This window comes from Marmota marmota, unplaced genomic scaffold (assembly GCF_001458135.2).
Source record: "Marmota marmota marmota unplaced genomic scaffold, marMar, whole genome shotgun sequence".
NCBI lineage: Eukaryota > Metazoa > Chordata > Mammalia > Rodentia > Sciuridae > Marmota > Marmota marmota.
The window spans coordinates 20,727,993-20,747,881 of NW_026000057.1; the positions used below are offsets into that span (position 1 = coordinate 20,727,993).

The following is a 19,889-nucleotide window of genomic DNA, read 5'->3' on the forward strand; positions in this document are numbered from 1 at the left end:
ATATATATATTTCAGATAAAATAATAAATATAATAAATTTATTTAACATCTAAATAAGTTTAGATGTTAAAATTTAAAATCTAAAAAACTAAAAATATTAACCATATTCTCTATGTAAACTCTAAAATTTAAAAACATTAAGAGAAGTATTATATTACAGTACTAGAAATGCACAAAAATGATCATTTGTCTATTTCACTTGTTAAAGTGGAAAATGAGATAGCCATTCCCTAAAGTTTCAAATCATTTTAACATTTCAAACCTTTGCATATAATTTGGAATTTTTCCTTTCCTTTTTAAAGGATAAGTATATAGCTTCTCTTTCCAGAAAAAAAAAATTAAAAATACTACTTAGCACCTGCTGCAGTCTAGGTTTGTGATCATTTCTCTCAGTACCTTTAATAGGAATAAGGTAAGAATATCTTGGTTAGTGAGAAGGAGTCCAAGCTTTGCTCATGAAGATGCATCTGTCCAATAACTCATTTCTGCCTGTGCCTCTGAAGTTAGCAAACATGTACATGGTATTTACAGTGGAAAGAAAGACAGGAACACAATCTTTTGACCTAGATATGTTGGATTTAATTATGCTTTTCAATCTACTGTGAATTTTAGTAACATGCATGCTTTCATTACAAAGAGAAAAGAATTCTTCACAGTATTACAGGAATTGCTGTTGTTGGCTTTAGGTGATGCAGAAAGATTAGCTAGTGCTGTCACTGAAGGCAATGAATGTGTCACTAAGCACTCTTGGCTCTGAATTCAATATAAAATATATTGATTGTTGGCTGAGCTCTTACATGATCAAAAATATTTATTCTTTTGCTTTTCTCTTGAATCCATTCTAATTGTGAGTGAAAGCTTCTAAGGGGATTAGGGAAACATTGCTCCTGTGATCACGTCTTCAATGCCAATTTTGAACAGTTATAGAAAGACAGGGAAAAAAAGTTATTCTGTGAATGATAGTCTAAGAAACCAGCAACAAGTAATAAGTGATATCTAGCTCCTCTCAAAATAAATTACTCCTTTAAGTTTGTATTTTTATAGCCAATATCTAAAGAGCAGGAAAATAGTAAATACTTGTTGATAAAATTCATGCTTTCATTACATCTCAAGAAGAAATGAGACAAATATAAGGTTTGAAACAAAGGAGAAACAGAAACAAGTCAATCTGGAAACAAAATATGACAAGTTCTGAAATCCATAGAATTCAAATTATCAAAAACAGGCTATTAGCCAAAAACTACTTCTCAAAAGCACTAGAAATCGACCTTTAACCTGCCAGTTGAAAAATCAAAGGACACGTCATCATTCAGGAAATTTCAGCACTGAAAGGATATTTCTTTCCTGGTCTTATCTGTGTTTTTAACTGATAGGGTTCCTCTGCTGAAAACCAAAGTCTGTGTGTGAAATCAGTATTACACTGATTTCAATAATTGTAAACACAGTGATTTTGTTTGCTTGTTTGTGAAATAAATGAGACTTATCAGATCATAGACCAAACAAAAATGAATGTTGTTGCGTTTTCCCCTGCTTTTAAAAAGAGCAATTAAAAAAAACCCTGAATACTAGGAAAAGCTTAAAAGCTTCGGGACAATTCCTTGAAAAAGAGTTGGTAAGCCAAAGCAAATATCACATCCAAGAACAGGAGTAAAACAATGTATTCCACACACGCTGCCAACTTCTAAGACTAGGGCAACTAATAAACTTTAAAGGAAAAAAGTGAGAGGACTTAGAGAAAGTGGGGTATGTGCATTTTGTACACACGCGTACACACACACACACACTTGCATTTATTTTTTAATTTAATATGCACAAACTAGACAATAACTTGTTCTGGTAAGTAACTACAAATGAAAACATCTTCATAAATTCATTTCTGAAGAAATGAAAACTATCATGATACCTATTCTGTTACTGTAAAGATGTATAAAGGATTTAAGATTTATTTTTAGTTAAGTTGATCTGTATGATCTTCAATTGTCTTTTGATAATTTGTCTCATAATTTATCTCACACGGAAGTAAATAAAAAGTAAAATGTAAAGATATCTCTGTAGATAATGATAGGTCTATGGATAGACAGGAAGTGAACAAGTATTTGCGAGTGGTACAAGTTTAAGTATGAACAATGTGGTTCTAGATAAGGTTGGCTATAATTCAAAAAGTTGGAAAATCCAAATATGAATCTATTTTAACAGGGGCTATGCAGTGCTGACCACAAGAACAAATAGTGGCTAGAGCAATGGTTAGCTATGCTGTTCCTCCCTAATCTCACTTGCTGGTTTGTTTCTCAGAAATACAAATTCATTCACCAAACCCAAAACTCTTGTTACCTTTAGAAGCAGATTTTTTTTTTTCATTTTTAGATTGGATAAATAAAAAGGATACAAACAAGAAATGTCTGCAATGTTTTTCATTATTTCACTCAAGACATTCTTGACATCATTCTTTATAGAGTGATTAAGACAGCATCTATACTAACCAGCATCTACCCTTGCCACCAGCTATGTAAGTCTGGTTTTTAAATTTGGGAGGAAACTTTCAAAAGGCCAGTGTTTTTTATCTGTGCCCCTTATTTCCTTCACTTTTCCTTGCCAAAGCTAACTCCTCCACTGAGCTTCCTCCTCCACTTTCTGTGGACACCTGCTGTCTCTGGGTTTCCTCCTCCAGGTCCTCCATCTCTGGCAGCTTCCTTCTCTCCGCTGACCCTGACAATTTAGCTCACAAACTTGCCTACCTTTCATTCATCACAATATTTTAATTCCTCAACAAAACAAAGAAAACATAAACAAACAAACAAACAACAACAACAACAACAAAAAAAAACCCAAACACTCCAACTCCAAGTTGTCCTCTAAGCAACAGACCATTCTTCCCCTTTTCTTCAAGGGACAAAGACTAGTTACACCTCCTCATCCCAGTAACCAACAGTGACTTAATGAAGGCTCTTATTCTGCCTTGAACTGACCCAACAGCGTCCTTGCTGGTCTCCCAACCCACCTTACTGTTCCCTTTAATCTTTCCTTTTGCTGTCACAGGGTCTTTTATAAAATACAGGTCATTTTCTGGTTTATTTTTCTATCATCATTTCAAGAGGCAAATCCAAACTCCTCAATGTGGAACAGGACACCGTCTTTCATGATCTGATTGGTTTAGCTTCGTCTCTTAGACCACCTGTATTTTCCCTGCTGGGATATGGATGTGTCCCCCAAGGGCCCCTGTGTGAAGGGTTGGTGCCCTCCTCGAGTGCATCCTGCAGCTGATGGAACACTATTCTCCTAACACATTGACTCTCTATGGTACCCCTCGCCTCTCCCCAGCTCACACCTCCATTCTCTTTCTGTTACCAGCAGGATGAAGCCGAGCTTCTCCTGCCTTAGTTCTTCGGTATTTGCTATATTCTCTGCTTGGAAGCTCTTTCCTTTATCTTCACCGACTCCTTCCTCCTGACACCTCAGCTCAGGCCTTCCCTGACTCTCTGCATTAGAATCACTAGTCTATTCTATTAACCTGATATAGCTTCTTAATTCCCTCAGATATGAAGTCCTCTTATCACACGCATTTTTCTACTGGGCCTTACAGTCTTCCTCATTAGAATGTCAGGCTCATAGACACAGGGGCCTGGTCAGCTTTGTCCATTGATGTATGTCCTGCTTTAAAGCAGTTCCTGGAACCAGAGGGTTGACTGCCAATCATAAAATAAATAATAAAATAAAAGACTGACAGCATGCCTGCAACCTCAGTGGCTTGGGAGACTGAGGCAGGAGGATCATGAGTTCAAAGCCAGCCTGCAAAAGCGAGGCACTCAGCAACTCAGTGAGCTCTTGTCTCTAAATAAAAAATATAAAATACGGCTGAGGATGTGGCTCAGTGGTTGAGTGCTCCTGAGTTCAATCCTTGGTGTCAAATAAATAAATAAATAAATAACAGTGCACCTGGCAATCCCAGGACTGGATGACCTGGCCTCCCTCCACGACTCTAGCCTTATCTCCAACTAATTCCAGTTTGCTATTTCTAATGCGGTCATTATGACTCCTAACTGTGCCTATCTATAATACTCTGGTCTTTTTTCTCTTCCTACTTCATTCATCTTCATCTTTTGAGATACAGCTTAAGTTCCATCTTTTTTATAAAGCAATCCGAAGTACTAAGCTCCTTCATTATATTATTTTTGAATGCTTTAAGGCATCTTTAAATTCCATTAGAGATCTCTAATACTTGTAACAATATTTTTTTTGAATTTAGAAATAGGTTATCAGTTATCATAAAAGAAAAATTCTTAAAAGGAAAAATGCTATATGCTGGGAATAAATAATATCAAGGCCTTTTTCTTTAAGTATACCAGAGAAGTTTACGTTCAGGTATAATGTGTACAATCATGGTTTAAAAGCAACATTCAAACTGTTATAAGACTTGGTACTAGACAACTCTGATTTCTACTTTGATAGATAATATTTTCACTGAACATTCTATAAAAAGATATCCAGAAAGTAATTCTTGGACTTTATTGGGAGCTCAGCATAGTCCTTCTAGCTAATGTATTTCAATCCAGAAAACAATAGTTCTTATTGCTTCTGTGGTATGAATTATTAGTTAGAAAATCCTCAAAATTTAGAGTGTATTTTAAATGTTTATATTGATCTATGGATTCTGTTGATACCATGGTCGATATATGCAGACACACCTACATATGTGGGTCTATATATCAGAGCTGATATACTGAATCGTGTAGGGGAAGAAAACTTGCCAACCTGGATACCAACTTGGCACCACCATCCTCTGCTGAATTCATGTCATCCAAGCAGGGCTTCCTACGACTTAGCCGCAGGCTGACCTGAGGAACACCAGCAGATGGCTCTGGTTGCAGTACCCTGTGGCCATGAATAGATCCCTCACTCCTGGACTTTGGGATCTAAAAAATAAAATTAAAAAAAAAAAGGGTAGGGTGAGATAGAGAAAGAGAAATTTAAATGTTTTTAAAGTTAAGTTATTTAAGAAAGATATTTTTTTCCAATTTATTCACAGCCCAATGTATTGATATCACTCCAGAAAAAAATATCAAGCTGCAAGGAATTTAAAATACATACGTAAAGATTATTACACAGTAAAAGGTCCATATAAGGACAGACATCAACATTTCCAGGAGGAACTTTCAAGTGATATATGGACCAAACTACTCTCTGGGATTCTGAAACAAGTCCTCCCCAGACCACCCCTCCTTAGAACAATCACTCTAAATGAAGAGAGACAACGGCAATGTATCAGACTGGCAAACCAAAGTGAGGGAAAGAAGTAGTAGTTGGAAAGAGGTGGGGGAAAGAAAGGGCAGTGCTTTAGTTTGGATCTGGAATGTTCCCCAAAGACCATCAGCTTGGTGCTATTAGAAAGTGGTGGAAACCAGTAAGAGGCAGGGCCTAGTGGGAGGCTTCAGGTTACTGAGTTGTGCCCTCAGAGGGGATTGTAGGACACCGATCTCGTTCTTTTCTTTTTTGCTTCCCAGTTACTACAAGGTGAACAGCTTGCTCCACCATGCACTCCTGCCATGAGGTATAGCTTCGCCATAGGGCCAAAAGTAATGAGGCCAACTAACCATGGACCGAAATCTCCAAACTGTGAGGCAAAATAAACTCCTCCTCTTTTAATGTTAACTGTCTCAGGTATTTTGTTGTAGTAATGGAAAGCTGACTAACACAGGCTGAGAAACATTGAAATATAGGATGTCAGTGTCCGAAGGGTGTCCAGAAATATGTGCTATCATCAAGCAAAATAGACACGAATTTGCCTCTAATTTTTAAAAATATTTTTTAGTTGTTGATGGACCTTTATTTTATTTATTTATTTATAAGCGGTGCTGAAAATCAAACCTAGTGCTTTACATATGCTGCGTAAGTGCTCTACCACTGAGCCACAACCCCAGCTCCTGCCTATAAATTTTATTTATTTATTTATTTATTTATTTATTTATTTATTTATTTATTTAGAGACAGGTTCTTACTATGCTGTTCAACCTGTCTTTGAACTTTTCAACTCAGGCAACCCTCCTCCCTCAGGCTTCTAAATAGTTAGGATGACAGGTGTATGCTACCATGACTGATTTGTAAGCCTCTTTTGTGTGGCAAAGTGTGGTCTGATAAGCTTCTAAGTAAGGGAATAAATAGGAAAAAAATATAATCTTTTAATTGTCTTATATCTCTGGAAGCATAGGCAAGGAATACCAGGTTATATTGACTTCTCAGTACACCTCATGTTATGCTCCTTCCAAACTCCCGAATACTCACAAGGCTCTCTGATTTCAGATCAGAAAGAATCTGAATATAACCTATGTTCTTACTAAATAATGTAAGATTTAGAACCTTGGATCGGCTGTACTTGTTACACTGGAAGTGGTTTCTTATCTGTAGGACTTTCCTCACACTTGGCCTTATACCTGGAATGTCATCTTTTTTATTACTGGCCACTCACAAACTGCCTAAGACCAAATCTGATCCTAACTTTCTTTGAGGATGATATAACTCCATTGTTCATGGAGTTTCTCTAACTAACCTCAGATCTGAATGAGCTTTCCCAGCTCTGGACACCTGTGACACACCACTGCAACCTACCCTTGATTACCTGTTGCTGGACACCTTACCCTTAGTTGTCACAGGGTTTCAGCATTTATTTTGTCTCAATCATCTCTCAAGAAGGAGACTAAAGCCTGCCTCTCTTCCTATGTCTTCCCTTCTTCCTCCTTTTCCTTTTCTTCCTCTTCTTTTAAATAGTAGTATTATTTTTAACTTTTACCCATATATTATAGCAAAATTTTGGATCCATCAATAAATATTGCCAGACAATATGCTTTTCAACTGTAAGATATTCCCAAGACATTGACTGCCCAATGGACTAAAATAATATAGAAAAAATGTAGTATGAGGAACATATTACATGAACATACTTAGTAAATTTATGTTTGTATGAGAAATAGATAAAATAATATATTAATAAATGCACACAAGCATGGTTTGCCTATTAAAAATAAAATTAATTTTAAAAAAGCACTTACACACACCAGAAACATATGAACATAATTTGGCAAAACATTGCATTCAGTATAGAGCAAAATAAACAGTCAATAAAGGCAGGTTTTATTATTGTTGTCATGTAAAATTTGCCCAAATATGGTTATTGCCAATTTAATTGTTCAGAGAATTTCTCTATAGTGTGTTCATAAACTCACAAAGATAAGGAAAGCAAGGAAATATTTTTAAAATTATCAACTTATAAAGACATTTCTAGTGGGCTGGAGTCATAGTGTAGTGGTAGAGCATTTGCCTAGCATGTGTAAGGCACTGTTCGATTCTTAGCAATGCATATAAATAAATAAGATAAATGTCCATTGAAACTAAAAATATATTAAAAAAAATTTCTACAGTCCATAGAAATATTTGTCAAGGTTATTTTTTTCATTGACAAATAAAAATTGTACTTATTTATCATCCACAACCTATTTTTTAAAAATGTCTTTTTATAATTACTAGCACATATTAATTGTACAAAATGATGGGTTTCTTTGTGACATTTTCATACATGCATATAACATCCTTTGATCATAGTTTCCCTATTGTTGTTTTGAAATATTTATATACTGTGGAATGGCTAATTTGAGCTCATTAACATGCATTATTTTACATACTTGCCATTTTTTGTGGCAAGAACTCTTAAAATCTACTCTCTTAAGCAAGATCAAGAACAGTAAGATTGGGCAGGGGTTGTGGCTCAGTGGTTGAGGGCTTGCCTAGAATGTGTGAGGCACTGGATTCAATTCTGAGCACCACATATAAACAAATAAATAAATAAAGGTCCATCAATAACTAATAAAAATATTTTTAAAAAGAACACTAAGAAATATTTTAAAATAAACTCTTTAAAAGAAATATTCAGTTAAACAGCAAAAGAATATGTAAAGCATATTCATTGTTATATCTTTCGGAAAAGTGTTCCTTTTGCATATGGCTATTTTTCATAAGAGTAGATTGAAAAATCCATAAACTATTGAAAAGGCAGTAAGTTTTCAAACTAGCTAAAAATCTATTTTAGACTTAGTTCTCTCTGTATTGAGTCCCAAGTTTTCCATTCTGTGAATATTTCAATGAAATTGACATAGGTACATTAAAATAGGTTGGAAATCATAATTTTGTGCTTATATATGTTATTACATTAATAATAATGATAATAATAATAATTTTTGTTACTGGGGACTGGACTGAAACCACGGGTGCTTTACCACTGAGATAGGGTCTTGCTAAATTGTTGAGGTCTTACTTAGTTGCCAAGGCTTGCTTCAAACTTGTGATTCTCCTTCCTGAATCTTCTGGGTCACTGGAAACACAAAAGTGTACCACTGTGCCTGGCTATTACATGATAATATAACTATATTATTATTATTATTATTATCATTATTATTATTATATGTAATATAGTTACATTATATTTTATACTATATTTAAGTTTTTACAGGTGTTCCACATTTGAGACAAAATGGGTTAAAAAATATAACAGTAATTGCTTGGCATCATTTCATGGTATTAAGAGTTGACATTTTAGGGTTAGTTATAATTTATTGAGTTCTAAATTCCATTCAACAGTTTATGTGGAGGTAAAATATTCTAGAGGAAAAAAAAATGCAGCTTATCCTGTTCTGTCAGTTTATAGTAAAATAATCTTCACAGAGAACTCAGTTACCAGCAATTACATCAGCCTCAGTATAATTTTGTGATAATCCAGTTTCTACAGAAATAACATGCATGAATAAAGTCCATAACCATGAATTTAAGATAAACGTTATTTAATAGATCAAGTTAACAAAAGAACTGAGCTTGTTGGGGCTGAGGTTGTGGTTCAGTGGTAGAGGGCTTGCCTAGCACAAGTGAGGCACTGGGATTGATCCTCAGCACCACATGAAAAAAATACATAACGATATCATGTCCATCTACAACTAAAAATATAAAAAAAACAAACAGAAAAAGAACTAAGCTTTGGCATAGAGTGTGTCACCTGTTATTTATGAGAGAACAGAACTGTTAGAGAAAAAAAGTAACTTAGTAACTCTTAGATCACTAAAATTGGGAAATTACATGCATGTTTCAGAAGAAAAGCAAACTTTAAAAGATGACTGATATCTTTCTGAAGATGTACCTTGAAGACTATGGGGGCAAAATAATATAATAAAAGTTTAAAACTTGCTGTTTCACTAATGTAATTAATTTTATTTCAAATGCACTGATTTAGGAAAGTCCTTTATTTCAGCTGAAACTGAGGTTTTTAGGAACACCCAATTTGAACCAACATAAGTTTGTACTATTCTTTCAGCCTTATAACCCAGGTAGGGGATTTAAAACAACCACCACCACAACAACAAAACCAAAACAAATGCTCTTGGATGTTGGTTTCTGGCTCTGTATAGTTTGGTGGCAGTGGACACTTAGACTTGGAGGTGACACTTGAGGCCCTTTTCATTACTGACCCCTGAGGAGGATGAAACCAGTTAGTCAAAACCACAGCGGGCACGTTATTATAGTGCAGCTTAAAGCGTTGGTTCTCATCTGCAGTTGATTTTGTCTGGAGACAGTTTTGGTTGTGATGGGGGGGGAGGGTGTGTGCTACATAATCTTAGTAGGTAGTGGCCAGAGTTGCCACTAATCATCCTACTGAAGTGCTGGACAGCTTGCATCCATAGTGCTGAAGTTGAGGAGCCCTGTTTCAGAGGGAGCGGTAGGAAGAAACCAGCATAGAGGAAAACTTCATGTCTTTTCTTTTGTTTTCATCCTCCTTTTGCCTTTGGAATGTTAAAACATAATTCATGCAGACCAGCTGTGAACTTAACAGAAGTGAACCAAGAAGTTGTTTGGGCCACCTTGTCTAGGCAGAATCACTAGTGCCTAAATGAGCTTCAGCCATGTTTGCTGAGCAGAGACCCCAAATATGGCCCAAACTCTCACTGTAATAAGTTTAGCGAAGGTGCCTGGTGATTCCCACCTGCAGCATCCCTCACAACAGGTAGCTGCAGTAGGAAAATGGCCAAGGGCCTGGGACACTGACAGGGAAGTGATAACTGACTTTCTCTTCTTTTGGAGTTATAACGGACATTCACTTATTTGCACCACATGCTGTTTCCTTATTTTAATAACCTCTTTCTCTATTTAGTAATGCAGTAACTTTGACACTTGAAGGTAAAAATTATAAAATCCTATAACGAAATCTCTGAAAAATAGTTTGCTCTCAAGAATTCTGCCACTGGCTATTTGAGATAAGGATCTAGGTATATGTTGTGTGATTTATGTCCACAACTAAAGTACAAACAAATTCCAGAAATCTTTAGAAAAGTACATTCCATGCATATCTTCGCAGGCATAGAGAAACTCTACTTGTAGCAACTTGAGCTACTTTAGTATTTAAGATGCCACGGGTATAGAAACAAAAAGAAATGTACTTTGAAATGTAAAATTACAAAGTACTTTCTTGTATTATGGTGTTGCTTCTGTTATAAATAAGCATTTATTGAGCACTTACTCTGTGCTAGGTATGGATCCAAGAATATTACAAAAACAAATCCATTTAATTCTCACAATAGCCCAAGAAGGCAGGAATTATTGTTATTACCATTTCAAAGATTAAGAAATTGAGATAAAAAGCTTTAATTATTTGTCCCAATGATCAAGTGTCAGAGATGCAGTTAGTACCCAGAAAGACTTCAGGACCGTGTTTATCCATGCTTATACTTTATATAACTGGTTACATGTTAAATGTTAGAATTAAAAGAAGAAATAGCATTTTAAGATGAAAGTCACATAATCTCCCATAATGCAATCCATTTTTTAAAAAAAATTTTATGGCATTGGTATTTAAAACTTTCTTTCTTTTCTTTTCTTTTTTTTTTTTTTTTTTTAAGTTTAGCCCTTTGGCACTCTCTGAATCATTTCAGGAACACAGACTTAGAAAAAGATGCACTTATATTTTAATATGTTAATAGGACAAAAATTTATGCATTCTAAGTAATCAAATTACTGTTCTAGGTAAATTAGGGTACATCTTATAATCAACCATGGTTTAGTCATTAAAATATCTATGAAGTATTTAATGAGACCAAGAAATACTTTTGTTACCCTGCATGAAACTCAACTCAAAGTGGATAAAAGACTTATGCACTAGAACAGAGACCCTGTGCCTAACAGAAGGAAAAGTAGGCCCAAATCTTCATTATGTCAGCTTAGGATCTGTCTTCCTTAACAAGACACCTAAAGTGAAAGAAGTAAAATCAAGAATCAATAAATGGGATTGAATTCAAACTAAAAAACTTTTTCTTAGCAAAGGAAACAATCAATAATGGGAAGAGAGAGCCTACAGAATGGGAGAAATTCTTTACTGCACACGCCTCAGAGCTCTAATCTCCAAGATATATAAAGAACTCAAAAAAATTTAACACCAACAAAACAAAACAAACAAACAAACAAACAAAAACAAAACAAATAGCCCAATCAAGAAATGGGCTAAGGAACTGAATAGACAATTTACAGAAGAAGAAATACAATCAATCCACAAACACATGAAAAAATGTTTACCATCTCTGGCAATTAGACAAATGCAAATCAAAACTACTCTAAGATTTCATCTCACTCAAGTCAGAATGGCAACTATCAAGAATAAAAGCAATAATAATTGTCGGTGAGAATGTGGGGAAAATGGTATGCTCATATATTGCTGGTGGGGCTGCAAACCACTATGGAAAGCAGTATGGAGATTCCTTGAAAAACTTGGAATGGAACCACCATTTGACCCAACTATCCCACTCGTTGGTTTGTACCCAAAGGACTTAAAATCAGCATACTACAGTGACACAGCCACATCAATGTTTACAGCAGCACAATTCACAATGGCTAAACTATGGAGCCAACCTAGATGCCCTTCGACAGATGAATGGATAAATAAAATGTGGTAAATATACACAATGGAACATTACTTAGCCTTAAAGAAAAATGAAATGATGCATTTACAGGTAATGGATGGAACTAGAGAATATCATGCTAAGTGAAATAAGCCAATCCCCAAAACCAAGGGCCAAATGTTTTCTCTGATAAGCAGATGCTGATCCACAGTGGGGTGGGGGTGTAGGTAAGAATGAAGGAATTTTGGATTATGCAGAGGGGAGTGAGGGAAGGGGAGAGGTGTGGGGATGGGAAGGATGGTGGAATGAGACTGACATTATTACCCTCTGTACACTACGGGTGTGACTCTGCATCATATACAGCCAGAGGAATGAGAAGTTGTGCTCCATTTGTGTACAATGTGTCAGAATGCATTCTGTTGTCATGTATAACTAATTAAAACAAATTGAAAAATTAAAAAAAGAAATACTTTTGTTATCATAGATGAGTTCAGTTAGCAAATAAAAATGCATCTAGAGTTAAATATATACCCCCAATAACTAGAATCATCTCCATACTTAAACACACATGAATTAATTTTAAAAGTCAAAACCAAATTTTGTCACAGTCAACACTACAAATATTTTCAGATGGTTTTATCTTCAAGAACTGGACAAGGAATTCAAGAGCAGAAAAACAACCCAGTAATGTGAGGCAATTATTTACCCTGATAAACCAATACGACTCAAAAGAGACACTTAATTTTTACACATCATCCTCACACAAACCTGTCCCTGTGACAGTAGAACAAGAAGTCACAGGGACAGAGTCTCTGTTCCATAAGACAGCATGGAGCAGGAATGATCTGCCCTGTAGGACAAAGAACAGGGAGGGCAGGGCAGGTAAGAAGCAAGGGAATCTGTTTCTTGAGCAGGAAAGCAGCCTCTCCAAAGTAGTAGCTCCTTTTCCTTTTGTGGAAGTGGAAGGGTCTTTCTAATTATTATAAGTGTCTTCTCTAGCCAAGTGATGTGCATATGAATCAACTGGAGGAATCTTTGTAATAATAATTTAGTAAGGTATTATAAGACAATATTGTTAACAAACCGTTTACGCATAGTAGATTGATGAAGAGGTCTCAGGAGTTGCCCTAATCACTGTTCAGTTGTGGTGCCTCCATTCCGAAACGAGAAAACTCCCAGTGTGTTCTTTTCTTGAATGCCATATTCTTCATCAGGTAATTTGAGAGTTGATTAGAATAGGGCAGAAAACTATATTCCAGGCTCAAATGATAAACGAGATTGGGACAGAAGGAAGAAAGGAGCAAAGTTGATTTTGAACACTAAGACCTGCTAAATAAGGCTCCCTAGACCTCATTATCCTTGACCTTTTCTCTCCTCCACCTGTCACTTCCACAGAAGAGGGCAAAGCCTCTTGCCTCCCCTTCATGCTCATTAAGCTCACAATGTTCATGAGAAGCATGAAATAAATAGAGCACCAGAAAAGAGACCGTGAGCTCAGAATTAAAAAGAAAAAAAGATATTTCTAGTTTAAAAATCTTTAAAAAAAAATTCTCTAACTGGGAAAAAAGTTGTTGTTGGTTTTTTTTTTTTTGGTTTTAAATCAGAAATATTTCATTTAGCTTTTAAAAGATGAGGTTTGTTTAGTGAATTGCCATAACTGTCCTCACAGGGAATTTGATGAATCTGTTGTGCATAGTCATGGTGTAGCTAATTAATGTTCTGTTCCAGGTTTTTATCTGTGAAAATTATTAATGTGTTTTAGGGACTATTTCCATGGAGAAGGGTTGTGGGGCAGCTCCTTGCACATGGCTTCCTCCTTTTTTTTTGGATAGTAAAAATAGGTCAGTGTTAAACAAAGTTACAACTAATTAAAATCTCCTCTTTCAGGTTTTGGGGCAACTCTACACTTCAGTACAAAATCTATTTAACTCAGTTTGTTAGAAAAATTATACATAAAAAGACAGAAAGTTTATAACTTTCACCAAGTTCATCTTGAAACAGAGTTCCAACAAGTAATAGGTTCAAGCCAGTTAAGAAGCCTCTTAGCACTTTGTTTTCCTCAACTTGGCCTCTCTCACCTCCTTTCTCCTCTGCAGAATGGAATACTACACGAGAAATGCTAGCCTGCTTTGTTAACTGCTACAGACCTGCCTCCTGGAACAGCACCCAGCAAACAGTAGGCAACCATTAAATGTTTGTATAATAATGAATGAATGAATGAATGAACAAACGAACTAAATAATATCACCTACTTTTCTCTGAGAAACACTGAAGTGTTAGTCATGGGTTCTTATCATAAAGCATATGAATTCTATTGTGTAAATCTTGCTCTCATTTTAGAAGTTTCATTTATATTCAATTTGAAAATCTGTCAGTGTAAAAAACAGTGGTGATACATTTACAGAAATGGGAAGAACTTAAATTCATAGAGCATGAGGATTGTTATCACAGGACCATGAGTCAGGAAGGTATACTAATTCCACCCACCAAGGTAGAGTTGTCTGTCCTAGAGTTTGGGCTCCAGGAAGTCTCAGCTCTCAGAAGCTGCTCACCAGTACGATTTGGACATGGAATAGTGTGAGGCCTCTCATCAATATTGACACAGTATTTACTATTTGACAAGAGTTATTAATTCAATTCCCTGACTTAGGTCTTTTATCAGGAAAAAAAATCAAGCTAAAAGTAACTGAACCAAGTGCTTTAGGAAGGTAGATATGAGACTTTAGTAGGAGGGTCAAGGAGGACATGCTTGATCTCAAGAGAATACACAAATTTTCAATTCTATTAGTACTACAATATTTTGCCTAATTTTTTAAAATTATTTATTTCTAAATTTATTATTTAATCTCAAATATATAATCCTTTGGCCTCAAATTCTGGCTAATTTAGAGGATGAGATGATGGGGCCTTAAATCAAAGGGTTCTCTGGAAGTCTGTCCGAAGGGAAACTTCTGAAACAGTATGGAGTCTCAATAAGCATTCAGGGATTCTTTACCAGGGGTGTACATTAGAATATGCTTTGAGGTTTTAAAAGGTACATGTCCCTAAGTTCATTCAGTACCTTGTTTTCTAGTTCCAGGTAACATATCTGAGATTTTTTTTTAAAGGTTCTTAGAAAAATTAATGCTGGTTATTAGTTTTAAATTTTGTCAGGAAGCAAAATAATTTCTCTTTGAGGTTTCTGAAAATAAGTGTTAAAATAAAAAGCAAACTTAATATTAAATACCTGAACTGCTTGATGACAGCTGGTGATGCAAGTCTTATATGCATATGGGAAAATTTCAGTGAAAATTTAAGAAATTAGATGGTTAAGTTTGAGTCATTCAATTTTAGAGTTGAAGAGGGAGTTTACTCCAATTTTCCTTTACAAAGTAAAGTTCATTGGACAAGAGAAACAATGAATTTGTCCAAGGTTGTACAATGAGATAGTCGGAAAATTGGTTATTAAAATCCCTTTTTCCTGACCAAAGGGAGAAATGAAGTAATGAGTTGTAAAATCCAGGACAAATGGAATGATTACTTGTAGTCCAGGGAGGCTTTCTTTACCCATAGGAGAGCAGATGGATGGTACGTTATGACAGCAACATCTGGGGCCGTGAGGGCCACACTACAGCTGTGCAGAGTTATAAACTGAAGGATTCTGGACCTCTGCAATCCCATGGAGCCACATTACCAGTCTGGGCCAAATAATTTATTTGAGATAAATAAATTTCTACCTTGTTTAAACAAGCCAATGTTGTTTGGGGTTTGATGTTATATACAAGAAAACCTAATCCTAACTAATGCAAAATTTTGTTCAAATACCATTTTATCACTGTAGCCTTCTCTGATATTGCAGAATAAGTAGCAAAGTCTACCTTGTGTGCTGCTTCCCATTTGCTTGACCTTGTTTTATCTCTACTGCATTCCACACTATCTGGCACACTTTGTATTTACTTGTGCTTATTTATTTGTTGTCTTTTCCCACTAACCAGATACCAGTTCTAGGAGAGCAGGAACTGTGGTTTACTGTTGCAAACATGGCAGAATAGTAGGAGGGTCAAGGAGGACATGCCTAATCTCAAGAGAATACACAACTGCTTACTTCCATTGGTCAAAACCTAGATACACACTGGTGCCCAGGTGCCAGGGAAGTTAGGAATATAGTCTTATAGCCAGGTTGCAATGTAGTCAGCTAAAAAAATCTAGTTCCTTATTACAAGTCCTAGAGGAGAATCAATCTTGGGAGGCCATTAGTAGTGCTGACCACAAACTTAAAAGAAATAAAGGAGTGGTCCAGGGTCTGGGGTTGCTTGCCTTGCCTGTGTGAGACACTAGATTCGATCCTCATCACCACATAAAAGAATAAATAAATAAAGTTATATATAAAAGGAGTGTCCCAGAAGGTTTTCTGGGAAGAAGCAATCCAGAGGGGTCGGGAGAGAGTGGACAGAAGCATAGCACAAGGCCCTTAGGAGATGTAGGGTGAGTTTGAAGAATAGTAAGAATGAGACAACAATGGCAGGAGGTGGGTCAGCAGAAGGCCCAGATCATGTAGAGCTGTAGGCACCTTCAGGACTTTGGCTTTTATCCAGAAGGAAATAGAAAACTTCTGGAGGATGCTGGGCAGAGAAGTGATGTGGTCTGGGCTGAGGGTGTGGCTCAGCGGGAGGATGCTGGACAGGCAAGTGTGAGTCCTTGGTTCCATCCCCAACACAGCAGTAAAACAAACAAACAAACAAAAAATGTGACTTGGTGACATGACCTCACTTTGGTTATGAAAGGATCTTCATGGCTGCATGGAGAAAAGGCTGTAGAATGGAGATAAGAAGATGAGCAAGGAAGTATCTGAGATGCCTGTGACTTTGACCAAAGAGATGATGAGCAAAGATGAGGCTTTGCATATATTTTAAAGGTGGAGCTCACAGGAGTTGCTGATGAACTGGACAGGAGGTGTGTGCCAGGTTGGAGTCAAGGATGACTGTGATTCGGCCTTAGCATTGAAAGGATGGAACTGTCACGGAACTGCAAAAGAATAGCAGGAGGCCCAGACTTTGATGGGAAATCTGGAGGTTAGCTTTGGACATGCTAAATGTGAGACATACATAGGACGGGCAGTTACATGCTGGATTAGAGTGGGCAGGCCTGAACTAAAAGAATAAATCTGGGAGTCAGCCATAAGTAGATAGCAATTAAAGACCAGGAGTTGGAAGAGATCACTTAGGCAGTGACTCTTGTTAGAGAAGGGAAGAAAAGAGTATCAGCAGCTGACTCCCAGAGTACTCCATGCTTAGAAGTCAAAGACAGAAGATCCAGTTAGGGGGACTGGGGAGTAGAATTAAGTAAAGGAGAAACCAAGAAAGTGTCCTGAAAGATAACAGGAAAGGGTCTCCACAGGGAAGGAGTAAACACAGTTACCTTAGACCCAGAAATTCCAAAATGCATGTCCCCATAAAAAATTATACACGAACATTCACATTGGCTTTTCTCAAAATAACCCCAATTCAGAAACAACGTAAATGCTCAACTCTTGTTTAGATAAGCAAGATGTCTACATAGCCCTATAATGAAATATTTTCAGCCACAAAAAGGAATGTAGTGCTGACATACAATATAGCAGAGGTGAATCTTCAAACATTGTGTAAGTAAAAGAAGGTAGAAACAAAGGACACATAGTACATGATTCCATTTATATGAACTGTTTGGAACACACCAATCTAAAGACAAAAGGCAGACTAGAGGCTGCCGGCAGATGGGGATGGGAAGTCTTTTAGAACTGGCATGAGATTTCTCCTGGGTTGATAAAATGTTCTAGAATTAGATAGAGTTGGTGATTGTACAACTCTGTGAATATACTAAAAACCATTGAGCTTCAACTTTAAAAGGGTGAATTATACAGTACATGCATTATATCTTAATAAAGCTGTTTAAAAAAAAATAAGGAGAGGTCACATGGGCCCAGTTCTGCTGACAGGGTGAAGAAGATGAAAATTGAGAACTGACCACTGGATTTGGCAATGTACTGTTTCATTTTGTACCAGGGATTGATAGAGTGGGTTCCAGGCAGAACAGAGAAGAGGAAGTGAAAACAGTGAGCCTGTGTAATTCTATGGAGTGGTGCTTTTGTGACGAAAAGCAGAGGAAAGAAATGGTTGCTAAAATGGCCTGTGGAGTAAGGGAGTATTTTTTTTTTTTTTCAAATGGGTAACATGAGAGCCTATTTCTGTGCTAATGGGGATGAATCAGTAGTCAGGGGTAAAACTGATGACTGGGAAAAAGGAGGAAGGAGGGGATAGGTGGGACACTCTGCATAGGTCAGAGGGGATGGGATCGGGCACAGGGTGGAGCAGCTGGCTGTAGGAGCAAGCACAGCCCATCCTTGGTGACGGAAGGACGGACTGAGCCCTGGGGCCACAGCTGGATGTGAGGGCAGAAATATCTCTGGATGTTCTCAGTGAAACACAAAGCAGGGTCATCATCTGAGGGTCAAGGGGTAAAGGAGGAGATGGAGAGGCTTAGGGCCAAAGATAAGATTCCATAGGGTTGTTTACAAGGGAGGAGGAATACATGGTTTGGGGAAAGCTGTGGGGCAAGGCCTGAGGGCATTTTGGAGGCTGACAGCTCCGTGAGACCTCAGCTTGGCTGTGTGAGTTCCTCCAGCTGTGCTCAGCTGCTAGGATAGGCAAGAAGTAGGACTGTGTGGTTTTAGGAGTGGTGGGATTTTATGGTAGTGGACACCAGCTATTCTTGTTCTATATTCTTGTTCTAATGGCCTGCTGCTGTCCATATTAGAGTGAGTGATCCCTGAGTGTATCTTTCTCATATTCATCTCTTCTGCCTCTAACTCTCTCACATATAAAAGATAATTAGTGAATCTTATAAAAGCAAATTTATTAATTTCTTTGTTGGTTTTTCTTCCCCCTTCACTGATGCCCTAAATGTACAGGGATGAATCAGTTAGACTGATCTACTTATAAATTGCATGTTATAAAACTATAATCAGTTTACCTTACAGGTTTCTTTATATTTAAATGGAACAAAATAATATGTTCAAAAAGTCATTACATTTCCTTTTCTAAGCACTAATTAAATGAATTCATCAAAGCACTAATCAAACATGAAACATCTTTTGATAATGTCATTCATGTGTTCTTAAAAATTTTATCTTACTCTTCTTGGCATAAATATGGGAGGAAAATAAAGCAGCCTCAGTTTCTCTGAAAAATGAGAGAGTTAACTGTCCAGGAGAGAGAAAGATGCTCAGGTTTCCGTGCTCAGCAGTTTTCTCCCAGACAACGCCTAGAAACCGTTCTTTGCCTCCATGATTAGGAATGGTAATTACATCTGCTTATCTGGTGACATGTTTGTATTTCTACGACAAATCTGTAAGTAAAGGTAGATGGGAGCACTTTCCATGTTCCATTGGTGGCCATGAAGGGACGCTCCATCGAAAGCTACAGAGAAGGCACCGTGTGATACAGAGCAGCACACCCACGTGTGAGCGCTTGTGAACGCGCGTTTTGAGTGGAACTGCCAAAATGTGATTAAAGGGATAAAACAAATGCTATTTATTTATAATCCAAGCTTTCTTTTAATGTAGGTTTTACTATAAACAAGGAAAGCTGATGGAATGTTTTGTACTTCTTTTGCCAAACTCTGAAATTAATGAACCCTTGTCTAGAGAGCTTGAGGGAAATTGGAAGGCTGGGACTCTGTGTAGGAGGAGGTTTCTTTATCCCAGCGCTGCACACTGCGGCAGAGCCACAGGGCAGTGCTACTTCTTTGACTTTATAAGATGTTTGTTCTCAATGGGTTAAAAGCTATTTCCATTGTCATGAATAAAAGCGAACATTTCATTTTACAACATATTCAGGCAGGAAACTGGCTTTGAATTTTCTCCCTGTTGCTAGCTCTAAGATTTGGGGAAGGTCCCTTAACTTCTCTGGGGCTCAGTGGCCTCACCTGCATAATTAAAAAACCTGCATCTCACAG

General features: G+C 36.9%; 1 protein-coding gene across 8 annotated transcripts in view; it reads right to left on the bottom strand.

Moving 5' to 3' along the window:
• The window catches only part of Fam13a (family with sequence similarity 13 member A), a 346,389-nt gene that overhangs the window by 108,961 nt on the left and 217,539 nt on the right, over positions 1-19,889 (bottom strand). For all 8 annotated transcript variants that reach the window (XM_048813609.1, XM_048813610.1, XM_048813608.1 and 5 more), the window contains one exon: positions 4,750-4,910. In XM_048813609.1, coding sequence (XP_048669566.1) covers positions 4,750-4,910 — 161 coding nt within the window. The remainder of the gene's footprint in view (positions 1-4,749; positions 4,911-19,889) is intronic.